A 19784-nucleotide genomic window follows, 5' to 3' on the forward strand; every position below is an offset into this window, starting at 1 on the left:
CATACACATGCTAATACTGCTCTTAGAGCACCTTATAGTATCTAAATGGAACAACACAAATCTAAGGGCACTTCATATGCTACTTTCTGTGTAGTACTGAAATTTGCAAACATACAACTAGTTTTCTTCTAATCCGGTAACATTCAGGTATGCTGTGTCTATTTCTGAAATGTTTTGTAAAATTATTGTTTTCTTTCTTGTATTGTTTATATCAACTGCAGATTATGGAGCAGCTATGGATCGAAGGCATCCGAAGGAAACTGAGAATAGAAAAAGATTCCCGTGTTTCCACGGATATCAAAATTGTTCATGGGGACAAGAAAACAGAGTTTATGGAGAACTATGTAGAAGAACTACAGAAGAAAACAAAGACCTTTTTCTTGGCGGCAAAACAGAACAGCAAAAATGATTATTTCCATGCCTGTGAAAGAGGAAACAAACCAACAGGAAAAAGCATGGGCAAGGCATGTGAAACAAGGGCCAATTCCTGTGAAGCCTATGTGTCGTTTAAATTTATAGAGGAGACAGGTTTCACAGCAGTAGTAGTTCGGCAGCAATTAACACACACGGGACATGATTTGTCAAACCCTGAAGAGAGGAAGAAAAATGCAATTAATCCAGAATTGTTAGGATTTGTCGAGATATGGCTCACACAAGGTCTATCCATATCACAGATTGTCATAAAAAGTTGTGATTGGGCATGTAGTCTGGGTTACACCGACAAGCATGACAGGCGTTTCTTCCTAACTCCAGAAGATGTAAGGTTGGTAAAACGCCACCTCCGTATCTTCACTTTGCCGGACATCGATGATGCTGTGAGTGTGGAAAAGCTGGTGACGGGTGAACTGAAAGAAAATATTTGCTTTTTTCAACCTTTGACAAAAGACCAGCCACTGGTTATTGTTGTCCAGACACCACAACAGAAGGCTCTACTCCAAGAGAACCCCCACCCCATGGTTTTTATGGACGCCTCCTACAAAGGTTTGACATCATATGGGTATGCCCTGTATGCCCTTGTACTTGTCAATCAAACTGGAAGAGGAGTACCATTTGCATACCTAATAATGAGCCAGGAATCATCAGCAATACTTGAGCTTTGCTTGAACATGCTTTGTTCAAGCAATCCAAACTTTTACCCAAGGTGAGAACAGTTCTTTTCAAAAGCCCAATACCCATACAAGCACAAAGGAGTTGTAATACTGAGAGATAAATGAATACCTTTTGTAACTTAAACAATGGTCAATTTACTACATTTGCCTAGATGAAATTGTGATACTCCAATATTCTGCAATATTATTATCTGGAGTCTGGTCTTATTTTTCCTAGGTCAGTTATGATCGACAGAGACTTGAAAGAGCTCAATGCCATAAGAGAAGTTTTCCCCAAAACCAAAGTTCTCCTCTGTTGGTTTCATGTTCTCCAGGTACTGATTGCATTTAAGAAATGCACGAGTAGATACTTTGAACATTCTGTTTGGTTGTAAATAAATTGATTTACAATTTTCATATCATATGCCTGCTGTAGCTTCTGAAAAAACAATGTAGCCTCATTTACAGTGCCATATATTGTGTATTAAAGGCTGTACATCGCTGGGTTACATCAAGAGATGGTGGGAACCTGTCAACTGACAAAAGACACGTCGTCATTCATGCCATGACCTCAATGAAAGCTTGCATAACGGTAACTACGATAGATATATAAAATTGTATGTGTCTCAATATCTTCTATTACCCTTGTTTCGTCTGTGTTGGGTACTCTAAACTGGCAACCATAATATATGGTATGGTATGATTTCAGGAGGAAGATTTTGTGACAGTGTCCACTAGTGTGTGCAATGACCTTGATGCCCAGCTTGGCAGCAATCGAGTGACAACATACCTGAAGGTGCACTGGCTTCCACATGCAGCACTATGGGCCAATTTTGGACGACTGTTTGAGCACAACAGCAGTGACACCAACAACAAGGCAGAGAGGTAGTCAAAGATTAATAATCATGTTTTTTCAAACATTACAATGCATGATATAAAACAACAAAGTAACTCATGATCGGGAACATTTGGTTCCCTAGACGGCACATTTATCTTCTAATCTGCCACTGAACACAAATTTTCTGGTCACATTTGGAATTTTTTTTTTTTTTTTGTATTTACAAATTAAGTTATCATTTCCAAAGTTTCCAATATCACAATCCTATCTCCCCAACACTGAGTGAGTATTGTTTTCTCAATCTATGATTTACTCATACCAGTATATTATTGTTTTCCCCTTTTAGGTTTTTTCTGGCACTTAAATACCAGTTCCTAAGGGGAGAGGCAAACAGAAGAGTTGATCAACTTCTTCACTTGCTATGTGGTGATATTCAAAAATATTATTGGTAGGGCAAATTGTTATTGTGATGCTTATCACATTAATTTTGGTCACACCGTCTATTAGGATATTAATTCTGTAATGCCATTTGAGTAAGTGTTAAGTAAATTTGGTAATGTTATCTTTCAGATACTTGAAATTACTAATTCTATGTTCACAATACTGTCCTCTGTTACATGTCCTGCATGAATGGAATTAAATGAGAATTGAATTAATTAAAAATGATCAATTTCTGTGATTAAAAAGGTCAATACTATATTTCATTTTATACACAATAATGCCTGTTATCCTCAGACTAAATGCTCTTTTGTTAATGTAGCTACCTGGACGACTTGGCAGATGCAGGAAGACTGAGGGTCTCCTCGTCAGCATCAACATCTACAGCAGCCAAGAACACAGTGGGACAGCAGATCCTGATAAATGAGCAAGGAAAGTGCTCTGTGCAAACAGGGGCAGGCCCCAACTCAGATTCAACTTTGAACACTGTGGATCTAGTCAAGATGCAGTGTGACTGTGGATTGTATGATAAGGGAAATGTATGCACACATATTGTATCAGCATACACTGAAGCACAGAAATGTATTGATATTGCACAGCTACATGCTGACATGGCTAGAGATATTGTTGCCAAAAAACAGTACCACGTTGATGGTGATTTCATCACTGTTCACCCCACTGATGTAAGTGCCACATTTGTATTTACTGGTGACCCTGCCTTTTGTACCTGTGCTGTCAACAGTTACGGTCAAAAGTGTGTGTGCTTACATGTTGCTGACTGCCTGCAAACCACCAACAATTCACATTCTACATGTCCCACTACATGTCCCACTGCTGGAAGCGAAAATCTGTTTGTGCCAACAAATGTCAATGCACAAGTTCAACTTCAGTCTATGTTGACAGATTTACTGGAGTGGAGCAAATCAGAAAATTACATGTATAGTAGTGACCTGTACACTACAGTGAAGAGGGCACACACAGTGGCCTTCAATCGTTTTGGCATTGTGTCAAGAAAACGAAAAATACACGCACTTCATGCTTATCGCCAGCGGATAGAGCAAGCCAAACGAGAGCTTTACAAAAAACGCAAAACAAGAAGATACAAGCGCTAAATAATAATAATAAACAGATTTAACCAAAAAATATTGTTTAATTGCATTTTTTGCAGTGATTTAACAGTGAACAGTACAGTACATTGAACAGTTTGCAGCACATAGTGTAATTGTGTCAGAAATAGTGTCAATTTAGGGCACATTTTCCAACAAGGCACTCTCTGATGATCTGAAACACAACCTGGCATACTTGGGGTCCAAGTGTGTGTGTGACCTTTGAATACATGTCCATGTTGTCGCCCAACACTTGTTCGATTATGTCGAGTTCAGCACTGTAAACAAACAAAAGAAATCTCTGAGACAAGTTACATTATATACAGACAGTACAATTACGAATTGAGTGAAAGCACTGGCATAACAACATTATGCCAATTCAGAAGGAGAAAGACTTAAAAAGTGGAAGGAAAAAGATATCTGTATGCATATTTTACCTCAAGTCATGATCCTCTCTTCTGCAGCCTCGCTCAGCCAGCTGCTGGCCTATGATTTTGAAGGGTATTTCCTTGGTCAAATATCCTAGGTCTTTAGCAAGACCTTGGCACTCCTCTGTGACACAAAAGGAGCCAATGAGTAAATGAGACCTTAACATGTTACTAATGTAGTTTATATTTTAGTTACTAAACCGTTTGCATTTTGTTAAACTGTATGGCCATTGGCATTTGTTTGCCTATGCCTCATTCATTCACCTAGGCTACTTATGCCTCCAACATGGCTGACATTCTAAAACTTGCAGTTCTACAACCTTTGGTAGGAACACCTAATTCAATAATAAGGGAATCTGTTTGAATGTACACCTTTAAGAAATCGCCTAGTTCTGACTGCATATATGTTACCTTCAACTAGTTTGGTGCACATTGTAGTGTTTGAGCCATACGGACTCAGCTGCACCCCTGCCTCTTTCAACTCCCTTACAAGCTCCTTTTTTTCCCCTTTGCCTTCCTCAAATAAGTCACCATGAGGTGACCAGAGAATTTTTCTGGTGCAGAGCATCTCCTCTGCAGCTCCTCTACTGAAACAAAGTGCCTGTGCAATTATAACACATTATTTTTTTGTGAACATCAAAAACCAACATATCTGTAGACAAAGATCACCTATAAAACCATGAGGCTTAAGTGAACAACATCATATTGTTTGACAAATAAGCCATTACTCATTACTCTACATAGTTTGTACACAGCAAAAAGTCCAGTGTTAAATCAACTCTCCTGGGAGTTTATATGGCTCCAGAGTCAGTGTTAAAATATGAGTGTTAAATTAACACTCAAGAGTGTTGAAGTTAATGAGCTCATTAAGTGATTCATTGAGTGATGATTGACCAATATTGAAGACACCTGATGTTAGCAAGCAGAATCACCAAAGGAGAAAATCTAATTTTTTAAGACACCGTTATGGTGATCAGTGTTTGCTTTAGTTGGGCTCTTGACCCATAAACTGGTAACATTAGATTATCTTTGGCTGTTGTATGTGAGTTATAACTGCCAGATGAACAAAGAGAAAGTTGATCAGGTTTTGTTGGTTATGTTTTGACATCATAATTTCACCTGAATCACTGATCTTATTTAGAGTCTAATCTCTGACTTAAATGGATATTGTTGATTACAGCATCACTGTGATTCGACAGCATAAGATTTTTTTTCTAACTAGTCTAAAGGATTTCTTAAAAGTTGTTCTGATAAAACAAAATCTTTCTTTCAGGCACACACAGACATCAAGAATCAGTGTATGAATCTCAATATGGTGACAAACAGAATATTCAATTAGGAAACGGAAATTAGTAAGACAATTCAGATCATAATTTATTCATACCACAATGCATGATGGGAGCCATGAATGAGTTTTGATTGGTGGCACCCAGAATGCACTGCAACATGCTTTATTATTGTCACCATTGTTGAGATTCACAGGCTGATTATTGATGTCAGTGTGTCTAAATAAAATAATTTTTAAGTATTTTTATCAGAACAATTTTTAAGAAATATTTTGGATTATATTGATAATGATGAAAATCATATGTTGTAGAATCACAGGCTGCTGTAATCAACAAGGTAAACCTGACTCTCTAAATGAGAGTTGATATTCATGTCAAATTATAATTATCAAATTATAATCAACACCACCTGATCACCTTTCCTCTTTGTTCATCTGAGAGTTATAACTCAGATACAACAGCCAAATAAAATCTAAAGTTAATGCTTTATGGGTCGAGAGCCCAACTAAAGCAAACACTGATCACAATAACGGTGTCTTAAAAAATTAGATTTTCTCCTTTGGTGATTCTGCTTGCTAACATCAGGTGTCTTCAATATTGGCCAATCATCACTCAATGAATCACTTAATGAGCTCATTAACTTTAACACTCTTGAGTGTTAATTTAACACTCATGTTTTAACACTGACTCTGGAGCCATATAAACTCCCAGGAGAGTTAATTTAACACTGGAGTTTTTGCTGTGTAGTTTTACCTGTTTTTTGCATTAGTTGCATTAGGCACGTAACACACATGTTCTACTGATGTTATCTGCACTCTTGCCTCTATCAAGTCAATTTGTCATATAAAAAGGCACACCCACCCAATCCAACTCTAGTCGTAGCATTACCAACCTTTTAGCTTTCTTTGAAGACGCCACCTTCAACAGGCTGTCCACATAGAATCCATCTTCAATAAAGAATACATGAATATTAATTACAATAATTAACATGTTGTTAAATGTCATTTCAGTTCAGTGTCATTTCAATGTTAATAATGAAATATTTATTGGCACCTCTGTTGAAATTAGAGAGAAGAATGGTGCGCACATCCAAAAAAATCTAGAGATGCACCGATTGATCGGCTGGTGACCGGAATTGGCGATTTTCACGTGATCGGCCATGACCGGCGACCGGCCGGTCAGTCTGACATATGCCGATTTTATGCCGGTCAAATGCACTCGGGCACTGCATGATTAACATCGCTCAACATCAGCATCACACGTGCACACGGAACGCACATGTAGGAAACCTCGTGAATTACAGCTGTTTCACACCGCAAATGTCAGTGGCGCACAGAATAAGTATGTCTAGTGTGTTTTAACAAGAACTCCAGTATGTCAGAAAAGAAAACAAAGACTCAAAAATATTTGTAGAAGATTTACCCATTTAAACTTGTTTTCATTATTCAGTTTTGGTTGCAAGTATGGTTATGATTATAAAAAATAAATAAAGTAAACTAGCCAGAAATTATAGAAATATCTTATTTGTGTGTGCTGTAAAGTGATTAGAAAAAATGAAATCGGATTCGGCTAAAATCGGTATCGGCAGATCAAACTCAATGAGAAATCGGAAATCGGAATCGGCCTAGAAAATTGTAATCGGTGCATCTCTAAAAAAATCAATTGTATCAAAGTAGAAGAGGTGGTCTGCCCCCTGTTTATGCTCCAAAAGGAAATTTATTTACTTTAAAACAATGCAGCGTTTCAATCCCATCGGATCTTCATTAGGCATTGAAAACATGGGGTGAGACGGCCTATATCACATGACTGCACACTCACGTTCAAGTAGTCTTTGTACATCTGAATGTGTGCATGAGAAGAGGCGTGCGCAGCTGCTTTGTGTGTACGCAAGCTTTGTACATAAGTCCCATGCTCTTTTTAAATGCAGATACTAGAGATGATTAGTACTACAGGAATGAGACGTGGAATCGTGCATATACGTCAGCTGAATTGGAAATTGAGCTGTTGTTTCAACTGTCGATCACGGAGGCTACCTGTGCCTCTAAGAACCAATTGGGCAAACTGTACAGCCAATCAGACCAATGATACCAAAGACATTGGGCTTAACATGAGCATAGAACCAGTCTTGGTATCCATGCTGACCTGTAGAGCAAAATCCAAATAGCTCGCAGGGCAACATTATAATAATAAAGCTTCATTACAGACACAGGTCCATATAACACCACATAAAGTATAAATAGTATAGTGTATTCTGCTCCTTCTATACTCACTCGGACTACAAAATATCTTATTTGAGCCCAACTTTGTATATGTGTGTCAGCAAGTTAACAATCAGTCCATCCTATCCACCTTACATGTATAGATAGAATATAAAAGTACAGTATCATAATATTACATACCCTTTTTCTCCGATGCCTCCTTCTCCTCTTCCTCTGCATCTGATGTATCTGCATCATTTGAACAGACAGGAAGTCAAATTGACACAAATTTCAAATTTTATAAATAAAAATGATGATCCTGTATAACTCAACAGAACTAATTAATTGTTTACCTGCAACAACCTCCACCTTCGTTTTTGCTACTATTGACACATTAAAAAAAAAAGTTACTCTGAGGAAATAAAGGGATTTTAACATTTCTGAGATTTTAACTCTAAAATCTCAGAAATGCATGTTTTACCTTCAACTGCCTCTGCAGTCTCCGTCTCAGCTGTTTCTGCCTCTGTTAATACAATGAAAAGAATCTACATTGGAAATATGTGACATTCTCAAATTGTGATTTTCATTAAGTTTTTCAGTCACCTTTAACAGGGGTGCCTACAAATTTGTTGGGCGCTGTATGGAACATTAAATTGCTTGTGTAATGTAATGTGCATAAATAGAATATAAAATCCAGTATGTAAAGTACAGTATATAATATAAAGTACAGTATCATAATATTATATACAGGTACCCATTTTCTCCGATGCCTCCTTCTCCTCTTCCTCTGCATCTGATATATCTGCATCATTTGCACATAACAGACATGAAGTCAAATTGACACATTCAAATTTGTTGGGCGCTGTATGAAACATTACATTGCTTGTGTAATGTAACGTGCATAAATAGAATATAAAATACAGTATGTAAAGTACAGTATATAATATAAAGTACAGTATCATAATATTATATACAAGGACCAGTGACGGCTACTGGTCTGTCAGAGAGGGGAAGCTCATTTTCGGCCTACATCATAAAATTGTCTATTTATTTAAAAGTAAATTCTGCCCTACGCTCCTTTTCAAGGAAATGGTCTGTGACCCTGTCGTACCAACTAGGCGTCTTTTCAAGTGACTTGACCAGTGTCCTCTCAATGGCCAGCAGAGCTAGGCTGCTTAAACGGCCTTGGCCCATTGTGTTTCGGGTGTAGGACTTGAGCCGCTTTAAACAGGAGAAGCTCCTTTCTACACCTGCAGATGTAGCTCCAATTGTTGCCACTAATGAGAACAGTTTGTAAAGCTGAGGCATTGCACTGTCCAACTCCATGTCTTTAAGGAACACCAAGTAATCACACAGCTTTCCCCTGTTACCCTGCAAGTCCTGATCTGAATACAGGACTTGAAGTTCTGACCTCAGTCTTCCTGAATCAAAGTGATGGCCATAACTTTTCAGGACACTTTGGAAGGCCTCCTCTGGAAATGCTTGTCTCATGTCATCAAATTTCCCTGGATTGACTAATTCTAAGAAGAGCATGCTTTCCAAATTTGAAAAACGTCGAGGAATCTGCTCCAAGATGTTATCAAGGATGGCCATGTACAGATTTCTGTATCGCACTTGGGGATCCTGCAATTGGGTCAGACGGCGCTTTCTCATGGGCTCATCTCGTGGGTCTGATGTGAGATCTGCTGTTTTGGCATAAATGGCTTGGAAAGCCCCCTCTGACCTCTTCTCTTTGACAAATGCAAGAAGAGATTCAATTCTTTTCTTGCAGTAAAGAACATCCATCGCCCTCTGCTGGACAATATCAAAGACCACATCAGTCTCAGAGAAGATTTGTTCATATGTGTACAACATGAACACAAACTCAAAATCCTCCAGTTTCCTCACAAAGCCTTTGGCACAATCCAGTGTATCATCATCCATTGTTGTATCTGCAATGATGTTCTCAAATGTCTGCAGGAGGCCATCATAATTGTTTGCCACAGTGCTCACTATCCGTGATGTGAAATTCCATCGAGTAGGAGCGTTTCTGGGCAACCTTGAACAGCCTGCAGACTCCAGAAAAGATGTCCTCTTTGTGGATTTTGAAAAAAATGTGGCAAATCCAGAGAGTGATGCAAAAAAAATTCTGCACTCAGGCAAGCATTTAGCCCCCTGTGACAGCACCAGATTCAGTCTGTGTGCATAGCAATGCACAAACATTGCACTGGGGGCTATTGCTTTCACTTTGGCCTGCAGACCATTGAGATCTGAAGCCATGACAGCAGCCCCATCATAGGTCTGTGCCACAAGCTTATCCTTAAAATTGTAGCCCTGCATGTTCTCATTTAATATTTCAAAAACGGACTGGGCATCTCGCCCCCCAGAAACATAAAAAAAATCCAATAAAGCGCTCCTGAATTTTACCTGCACTATCCACATAGCGAACAATGACAGAGAGTTGGGCACGGCAGGATATATCAGTTGTTTCATCCACCTGCCATCCAAAAAAGGGAGCATCCTGAATTTCATCTCTGATCTGATCAGAAACGGTGGCTGCAAGAGCAGAGATCAAATCATTTTGAATAGTATGGGACATACCAGAAAACACAGTTGAGGACTCGAATTGTGTGGACAGGACAGAGTCATATTTAGCTAATGTTTCTGTGAACTCCCTGTAATTCCCCTTGTTGGATGATTCACTACTCTCATCATGTCCCCTAAATGACAGCTCCTGCCGGCCAAGCAAGGATGTCACATCAATAAGGCGGTTTAGGAAGGCCCTGTTTTGTTTGACTGTTTCATTATGTTTAGCCACTTGAATGCGAGCACCTTCATTTATTGCATGCTCAACCCTGATCTTGCCCATGCAACTTAATCTTGCACATGCACTCACATGTTCATTGCTCTTTTCATGTCTTTTATATGCCCTGTCAAAGTTAGACAGATCTCCAAACCCCACCTTTGACCAAACAACACATCCGTGAGATGGTTTCATCAAGAGGCATGGCCAGCAGTACATTTTATTTGTCACAGCACTTCCAGTCAGCCAGCTAACTTTGTCATACCAGGAGAGCTGAAAAGACCTGTTATTTTTCCCTATCTTTTGCACTAAATCAATCTTAGGTGTTGATCTGCCCTGCTGTTTAATTCTAAGTTTTTCCTCGTAAGGAACACTTTCAAATGGCTTCGCCAAAATCAGGTCGACAATATTAGCACTGTCTGCCATCGTGCGCAGTTTCACCCACGACGCTAGCCTAACGTTAGCCTACTATATGAATGAATGAATGAACGATCTAAAAAAAAATAAACTCTGTAAAACTGAAACAAGGAATGTGGTGTATAATTGTGTGAAATGTATGATGAAAATCAAGCAAATATCAAGAAATAGGTTGCAGCAGTTTTTATTTCGACTGAACTTGAGAAATCCGCGATGGGACTGAGCGCGAATAGCTTCAGCGATTCCTTATAGTACAGAATCGCTGTCAGTCAAAAGGAGATGCAGCCGTTTAACAGACCCTCCAATCATCACGCAGAAGCCCGGAGTCCGGGCCAGCCCACTCCCCATTCACCCCCAGAGACGCTGAGCGTCCGTGGGCGGGACATAATCGCAGCGTTTATCCAATGACCGTCTAGTTTCGAAGCACTGAAAAAAAACGTTCAAAGCAGCCCCATTGAAGTCAATGGACGCTGGGCTTCAATAGGGAAATGCACTGTCTGTGTCGCTACGGGAATGTATGAAAATGAGATCGAGTCAGCCGACCTGCTGTATGTAACTGATTCTGAACGAACTCGTCTTTGAGATGAACGTTTTCTAACGCATTTTTAGTCAATAAAATGTTAACACAATAGTACATATTTGACCATTCATTTTGTGACATTATAAGGGAAGCCGAGCTTCCCTTGCAGTCTTAAAGAAATCGCCACTGACAGGTACCCATTTTCTCCGATGCCTCCTTCTCCTCTTCCTCTGCATCTGATGTATCTGCATCATTTGCACGTAACAGACATGAAGTCAAATTGACACATTCAAATTTGTTGGGCGCTGTATGAAACATTACATTGCTAGTGTAATGTAACGTGCATAAATAGAATATAAAATACAGTATGTCTACCCACTGCAATCCAACTAACATCAGTAACAACGCTGGGGCCAACTAAGAGTAGCCTCCGTAAACAAACCCGTTTGTGTGTGTGTTGTCCTACCTGGTTTTGGACTCTTTTCTGTAGAGCAGAATGTGCATGTCTCCTGCAAAAGATTTTGCATGATAAATAGTTATGCCAAATACACATCAAACGATTCTTTTGTCACAGACCAGTCATGGGAGTCATTCAAATTAAGTCCCAGTCCCTGATGAGGTGGACTTTGGGTTATCAACACATCATGACACTTCACATGTGACCCCTCGTCATCACAGATTTAACTGCCTATTCACTCTTCACCCAAGGATTATGTTAATGACTCCCTAGACCAATCTGTGACAAAAGAATCGTCTGATGTGTACTTGGCTTTAATCTGACAGCAGAATGTTGCTTTAGATAAAATATCATTAGCACTTGCCTTTGTCTTCCCTGGCATCTTCTTGTAGCAGACTGTACAAATGGCTGAACTATCTGAAAAAACAAATGCTTTGTATAATACAATGATACTTTGGATAACACAAACACATTAAAAGCAACCATAACCTTCACATATTTCAAGAGCCATAACCAGTCCAAAGTATGACATCCTCCGAATTTACTAGTTAAAGCTACCACTCCAAATCATCAGTGACTTGAACTTAATGCAGGGAGCGACAGGTAGCCAGCAGAGCTCAATAAGGAGCACCCATACCGTACAAATGTATACTACTTACCAAGGGACTTAAACAACAAAGTCCCAAGTCTCTCCCGCTCTTGGAAGATGGGGAGGCATTGAAGGTGACCTTGGTGTCCCTGGAGGATCATTTCTGCAAACTAAAAGAGCAACAGAAAGTCTATTTTAATGAAATAACATCACTTATAATAACTGAACCTTATAGAGCAGGCAACAAATTGTTGTAAAAAAATGTCAATTTGGAAAAGGGACTATTACAAGAGAAAATGATGGTGCTCGTTTAATAATTATACTATCATGACTCCTGTATCATATGCTGAAGGTAGCACTGGTCCATGTCCAATATCCATTAATATTTGATCTGCAACTTTCATTCAAAATTGCTCTAGTTAAAGTGAAAACTAAAAATGTCTATATTTTCAAAAGACAACAGAAACATTATGCAGAAAATGACCAAATTGTACCATTATTGAGAACACTCCACATGAAACAGAGTCATTTTGCAAGTCATGGTCCCTGTTTATGAACTTCCAGGGCCTTTGGCAGCCTCTGCTAGCAGCAAATAAGCTGAAAGATTAGAGAATATAATTATGAAGGTCTCTACTGAGTTTTCATTACCTCATTTTATAGAGCAATACAAAAACCGTGTACCTCCAATTTTCGATGATTTGGGAGCAACGCTGTGGATGCTCCCCCAATGAGTCAATGTATGTAATAGTTCCCTCTTTCAAGTTGCAATGCTATCCGGAAGATGGGAAAACGTATGAGAAAGGTTTGAAGGGCAGTTTCAACCAATCTTGAAATGACTGTGTTGAAAATCATTGAAACTTTTAAAATGTCAAGCACTAACAGCTCAAACAACACAAATGAGAATGGCACGACAGCAACAATAATGATAACTAATGTGTGATGCTATTTTGCGCATAAGGACCATTTCACACCGGGAACGTGGCATGAACGTCGCGTATCTGTTGCGTGTCAGTTGCGTGGCAGCTGCGTGGCGTTTTCTATGTCTTTGCTTACCAGAAGCGTGTCTGATGCTCCACTGCGGCGGCCTCTCTGCCAATTTAAACGTTTTATATTGTTTTTTGAATGGAAACACTTCCAACACGCTTGCGTGAAAAATAGGCGTGAGTCCTATTCCTAGCATGCACGCGTTTGAGATGTGCGTGTCACGCAGGCGGTGTGCAAGGTCTAACCTGCTAAGATGGGAGCCGAAATAAAAACACGCCATGCAGCTGACACGCTGACACCATTCTCCCGGTGTGAAACGGGCCTAATAGTCTCTACATAACCTAACAGCAACCTACAAAGAGGGTCCAGTGGCACTCTCCCACCAAGTAGGGCCCGAAGACGACACTGGCTCCTTTAAGAATGTTTTTCTGACAGGAAATGAAGAAAACATTCATGAACAAACAAATAAACTTGACAGCCAATGTATTCTGTAGCACTGAACAATAACCTTAAACATGCACATAACTCTTACTTTTAGAAAATAAGTGCTCCTGGCCCTGGAGCTGCCTTCCAAAATCAGGCGCATAGCCTGGCTATTTATGGGCTCTGTCCCAGGCTGGCTCTAAGCGAGGGAGAGAAATGGTTTAAGTCATTAAATGATGTTATATCTATATTTGATGTATGTATATGTGTGTGTGTGTGAGAGAGAGAGAGAGAGAGAGAGAGATAGAGAGAGAGAGAGAGAGAGTATTATAAAGGTATGGGTTACCCTGCTGATTATGTAAAATAGGGCATCCATTACATGAGGAAGTAATACATAAACAAATATATAAACTACAATAAAATCACAATAGAGTCAAGGTGAAGTGAAAAGCTGACACAGCCTAGTGCTGTGCATAGCCTAGAAGGGGAAGAGAATAATTTTTGAAAAGAAATAGAAAATTACCTCATCTGGAAGTTCAGATGGGCCTACAAGGGCCTCCAAACTGCCCAGAAAGATTTTAAAAGGCCCAACTGTCCCAAGGACATCTTCATGATGAAGTCCTTGGGACTTCAGTGTTTCTAAGTCTGAATGGATAAAGAAATTAAGTCCCAAAATAGGTAACCTTACTTAGGCTAATGGCACAAATTTAATCCAATCAACTAGTACAAGTAGCATACAAAACTACTGTAAAGTAGTGTTGGCAATTCAGCAACTTAGTTTTTTTCTCTGGCGACTAGAATTCACATTTTATAGACTAGCAACTTTTTTGGCGATTTGTTCATGTTTTTTGTTGAGAAACATCAAAATATGTAGTCTAACTTCCCTACAGCGCTCTGTCTCAATTGCTTGTCTGCTAGTTAGTGATGTCACACCAGCCTGAAATGGGCAGCTAGAGCATATGGGCAACAGTTTTAGCCACATGTACTATGATGAGGCAAGTCAGGGGCCACATATTGTACAATTTAGACATAGCCTAGTTGTGTTGAGTTGAATGCCATGCCAATGATGTTTCATGTTACAGTAGCCCCAGCATTTCTCAGTATTTCACTGATTTTTGGTAGGCTACAGCCTCATCATGGGCCTATTACATAAATGTAATTGAAACACTCCAAGGGCTGCATCTGGCCCAGGACCTTATGTTGCCCATGTGTATGATCGTACTAAAAACACCAACTAAAAAAAGTACCGGTATGTGCTCTACCTGGTCAGATGTAAATATGCGAATTATGCAAAAAATATAATTATGTATGCAGATGATGCAAATGACTAACATAGATTAGGAAAACAATAGTATAAGAATAACTTACTGTTCATTTGGCTTGGTCCAAGTTTTCCAAACTAAACAAAAGACACAAATTAAAAACATGTATTTCTCCTGAAGCAGTAAATGGGATACTTATGACTACCCTTACCAAAAAAAAAGTATACTTCAAGTTCATTTTATTAAGTAAACTTCAGTAAAGTTCAAGTATATTTCCCAAATATACTTTACATAGCAAGTATACTTATACCAATGCACTAGTGGTATACTTATAAGTGTACTACTTTAATACTTCTTGGGACTAAATTGGCCCACTTTGTAGTATATAAAAGTAAAGTTTGAGTACACAAATAGTTTATATTTAAGTTTTATTTTGAACTGCAACTATACTATAAGTGAACTTATAGATATACTGCTAGTTTACTAGTTATATACTTCTAGCCCACTTTTTAGTTTATGAAAGTACACTTCTAAGTGTACTCTCAGTAAACTGGTTTAATAGTTTTTATACTGCAAGTATACTTGTAAGTTTTTTTTTTTTTTTTAAGTGAACTTAACATCATACTTATAGTTTACTATTTATATATTTTTTGGCACTTCAAAGTATACTAATAGAGATGTAAGTGCAAGTATAGGTCAAATATACTTGTACTTCTCTGTATACTTGTTAGTATAAGCCAAGTATACCTAAGTATCATTTTAAGTATATCTCTGATAAATGTATAAAAAGTAGACTGAAAGCATACTCTCTTATTCTTAGTTTATAATTAGTATACTAATAGCACACTTGAATAAACTTCTTTTTCGTAAGGGTACTTATGATTATGATACTTACAGTACATACCTGAGGCGAAAAAAAAATGCGCAAAGAGCAGCAAATGAATGTTGCATGGAGATACGGTAAGGTGCCCTGAGGGCAGTATTAGAATGTTGCATGGAGATACGGTAAGGTGCCCTGAGAGCAGTATTAGAATGTTGCATGGAGATACGGTAAGGTGCCCTGAGAGCAGTATTAGAATGCTGCATGGAGATACGGTAAGGTGCCCTGAGGGCAGTATTAGAATGTTGCATGGAGATACGGTAAGGTGCCCTGAGAGCAGTATTAGAATGTTGCATGGAGATACGGTAAGGTGCCCTGAGGGCAGTATTAGAATGTTGCATGGAGATACGGTAAGGTGCCCTGAGGGCAGTATTAGAATGTTGCATGGAGATACGGTAAAGTGCCCTGAGAGCAGTATTAGAATGTTGCATGGAGATACGGTAAGGTGCCCTGCGGGCAGTATTAGAATGTTGCATGGAGATACGGTAAAGTGCCTTGAGAGCAGTATTAGAATGCTGCATGGAGATACGGTAAGGTGCCCTGAGGGCAGTATTAGAATGTTGCATGGAGATACGGTAAAGTGCCCTGAGAGCAGTATTAGAATGTTGCATGGAGATACGGTAAAGTGCCCTGAGGGCAGTATTAGAATGTTGCATGGAGATACGGTAAGGTGCCCTGAAGGCAGTATTAGAATGTTGCATGGAGATACGGTAAGGTGCCCTGAGAGCAGTATTAGAATGCTGCATGGAGATACGGTAAGGTGCCCTGAGAGCAGTATTAGAATGCTGCATGGAGATACGGTAAGGTGCCCTGAGAGCAGTATTAGAATGTTGCATGGAGATACGGTAAGGTGCCCTGAGAGCAGTATTAGAATGCTGCATGGAGATATGGTAAGGTGCCCTGAGGGCAGTATTAGAATGTTGCATGGAGATACGGTAAGGTGCCCTGAGAGCAGTATTAGAATGCTGCATGGAGATACGATAAGGTGCCCTGAGGGCAGTATTAGAATGTTGCATGGAGATACGGTAAGGTGCCCTGAGAGCAGTATTAGAATGTTGCATGGAGATACGGTAAGGTGCCCTGAGGGCAGTATTAGAATGCTGCATGGAGATACGGTAAGGTGCCCTGAGGGCAGTATTAGAATGTTGCATGGAGATACGGTAAGGTGCCCTGAGAGCAGTATTAGAATGCTGCATGGAGATACGGTAAGGTGCCCTGAGGGCAGTATTAGAATGTTGCATGGAGATACGGTAAGGTGCCCTGAGAGCAGTTTTAGAATGCTGCATGGAGATACGGTAAAGTGCCCTGAGGGCAGTATTAGAATGCTGCATGGAGATACGGTAAGGTGCCCTGAGGGCAGTATTAGAATGCTGCATGGAGATACGGTAAAGTGCCCTGAGAGCAGTATTAGAATGTTGCATGGAGATACGGTAAGGTGCCCTGAGAGCAGTATTAGAATGTTGCATGGAGATACGGTAAGGTGCCCTGAGAGCAGGATTAGAATGTTGCATGGAGATACGGTAAGGTGCCCTGAGAGCAGTATTAGAATGTTGCATGGAGATACGGTAAAGTGCCCTGAGAGCAGTATTAGAATGTTGCATGGAGATACGGTAAAGTGCCCTGAGAGCAGTATTAGAATGCTGCATGGAGATACGGTAAGGTGCCCTGAGAGCAGTATTAGAATGCTGCATGGAGATACGGTAAGGTGCCCTGAGGGCAGTATTAGAATGTTGCATGGAGATACGGTAAAGTGCCCTGAGAGCAGTATTAGAATGTTGCATGGAGATAAGGTAAAGTGCCCTGAGGGCAGTATTAGAATGTTGCATGGAGATACGGTAAAGTGCCCTGAGAGCAGTATTAGAATGCTGCATGGAGATACGGTAAGGTGCCCTGAGAGCAGTATTAGAATGCTGCATGGAGATACGGTAAGGTGCCCTGAGGGCAGTATTAGAATGTTGCATGGAGATACGGTAAGGTGCCCTGAGAGCAGTATCAGAATGTTGCATGGAGATACGGTAAAGTGCCCTAAGAGCAGTATTAGAATGTTGCATGGAGATACGGTAAGGTGCCCTGAGAGCAGTATCAGAATGTTGCATGGAGATACGGTAAGGTGCCCAGAGAGCAGTATTAGAATGCTGCATGGAGATACGGTAAGGTGCCCTGAGGGCAGTATTAGAATGTTGCATGGAGATACGGTAAGGTGCCCTGAGAGCAGTATTAGAATGTTGCATGGAGATACGGTAAGGTGCCCTGAGGGCAGTATTAGAATGCTGCATGGAGATACGGTAAGGTGCCCTGAGGGCAGTATTAGAATGTTGCATGGAGATACGGTAAGGTGCCCTGAGAGCAGTATTAGAATGCTGCATGGAGATACGGTAAGGTGCCCTGAGGGCAGTATTAGAATGTTGCATGGAGATACGGTAAGGTGCCCTGAGAGCAGTTTTAGAATGCTGCATGGAGATACGGTAAAGTGCCCTGAGGGCAGTATTAGAATGCTGCATGGAGATACGGTAAGGTGCCCTGAGGGCAGTATTAGAATGCTGCATGGAGATACGGTAAAGTGCCCTGAGAGCAGTATTAGAATGTTGCATGGAGATACGGTAAGGTGCCCTGAGAGCAGTATTAGAATGTTGCATGGAGATACGGTAAGGTGCCCTGAGAGCAGGATTAGAATGTTGCATGGAGATACGGTAAGGTGCCCTGAGAGCAGTATTAGAATGTTGCATGGAGATACGGTAAAGTGCCCTGAGAGCAGTATTAGAATGTTGCATGGAGATACGGTAAAGTGCCCTGAGAGCAGTATTAGAATGCTGCATGGAGATACGGTAAAGTGCCCTGAGAGCAGTATTAGAATGCTGCATGGAGATACGGTAAGGTGCCCTGAGGGCAGTATTAGAATGCTGCATGGAGATACGGTAAGGTGCCCTGAGGGCAGTATTAGAATGTTGCATGGAGATACGATAAGGTGCCCTGAGAGCAGTATCAGAATGTTGCATGGAGATACGGTAAAGTGCCCTGAGAGCAGTATTAGAATGTTGCATGGAGATACGGTAAGGTGCCCTGAGAGCAGTATCAGAATGTTGCATGGAGATACGGTAAGGTGCCCAGAGAGCAGTATTAGAATGCTGCATGGAGATACGGTAAGGTGCCCTGAGGGCAGTATTAGAATGTTGCATGGAGATACGGTAAGGTGCCCTGAGAGCAGTATTAGAATGTTGCATGGAGATACGGTAAAGTGCCCTGAGAGCAGTATTAGAATGTTGCATGGAGATACGGTAAGGTGCCCTGAGAGCAGTATTAGAATGCTGCATGGAGATACGGTAAGGTGCCCTGAGGGCAGTATTAGAATGTTGCATGGAGATACGGTAAGGTGCCCTGAGAGCAGTATTAGAATGCTGCATGGAGATACGGTAAGGTGCCCTGAGGGCAGTATTAGAATGTTGCATGGAGATATGGTAAGGTGCCCTGAGAGCAGTATTAGAATGTTGCATGAAGATACGGTAAGGTGCCCTGAGAGCAGTATTAGAATGCTGCATGGAGATACCTGAGGGCAGTATTAGAATGTTGCATGGAGATACGGTAAAGTGCCCTGAGAGCAGTATTAGAATGTTGCATGGAGATACGGTAAGGTGCCCTGAGAGCAGTATTAGAATGCTGCATGGAGATACGGTAAGGTGCCCTGAGGGCAGTATTAGAATGTTGCATGGAGATCCGGTAAGGTGCCCTGAGGGCAGTATTAGAATGTTGCATGGAGATACGGTAAGGTGCCCTGAGGGCAGTATTAGAATGTTGCATGGAGATACGGTAAGGTGCCCTGAGGGCAGTATTAGAATGTTGCATGGAGATACGGTAAAGTGCCCTGAGAGCAGTATTAGAATGTTGCATGGAGATACGGTAAGGTGCCCTGAGGGCAGTATTAGAATGTTGCATGGAGATACGGTAAGGTGCCCTGAGGGCAGTATTAGAATGCTGCATGGAGATACGGTAAAGTGCCCTGAGGGTAGTATTAGAATTTTGCATGGAGATACGGTAAGGTGCCCTGAGAGCAGTATTAGAATGTTGCATGGAGATACGGTAAAGTGCCTTGA

The 19784-nt window shown here is 40.5% G+C and overlaps 1 protein-coding gene and 3 long non-coding RNA genes across 4 annotated transcripts; 1 reads left to right on the top strand and 3 right to left on the bottom strand.

The window, feature by feature from the left end:
* Positions 1–224: 224 nt before the first annotated feature.
* LOC307145841 (uncharacterized protein) lies at positions 225–3476 on the top strand (the record flags this gene model as incomplete). The annotated part of the gene is made up of 6 exons (XM_079849435.1): positions 225–1141; positions 1327–1423; positions 1579–1680; positions 1798–1973; positions 2273–2374; positions 2687–3476. 6 exons carry the CDS (start codon positions 225–227, stop codon positions 3474–3476), a joined length of 2184 nt encoding a protein of 727 aa, XP_079705561.1.
* A 186-nt stretch (positions 3477–3662) lies between these two features.
* LOC307146215 lies at positions 3663–4365 on the bottom strand. The gene is made up of 3 exons (XR_013819074.1): positions 4310–4365; positions 3908–4022; positions 3663–3748 (listed from the first exon to the last, which is right to left on the bottom strand). It is a non-coding gene; the product is annotated as an uncharacterized lncRNA (long non-coding RNA).
* A 3218-nt stretch (positions 4366–7583) lies between these two features.
* LOC307146333 lies at positions 7584–11597 on the bottom strand. The gene is made up of 3 exons (XR_013819083.1): positions 11568–11597; positions 7864–7905; positions 7584–7631 (listed from the first exon to the last, which is right to left on the bottom strand). It is a non-coding gene; the product is annotated as an uncharacterized lncRNA (long non-coding RNA).
* A 671-nt stretch (positions 11598–12268) lies between these two features.
* LOC307146023 lies at positions 12269–12877 on the bottom strand. The gene is made up of 3 exons (XR_013819039.1): positions 12829–12877; positions 12642–12744; positions 12269–12317 (listed from the first exon to the last, which is right to left on the bottom strand). It is a non-coding gene; the product is annotated as an uncharacterized lncRNA (long non-coding RNA).
* Between the last annotated feature and the right edge of the window lie 6907 nt (positions 12878–19784).

Source organism: Squalius cephalus (genome assembly GCF_949319135.1).
Source record: "Squalius cephalus genome assembly, chromosome: 18".
Lineage (NCBI taxonomy): Eukaryota > Metazoa > Chordata > Actinopteri > Cypriniformes > Leuciscidae > Squalius > Squalius cephalus.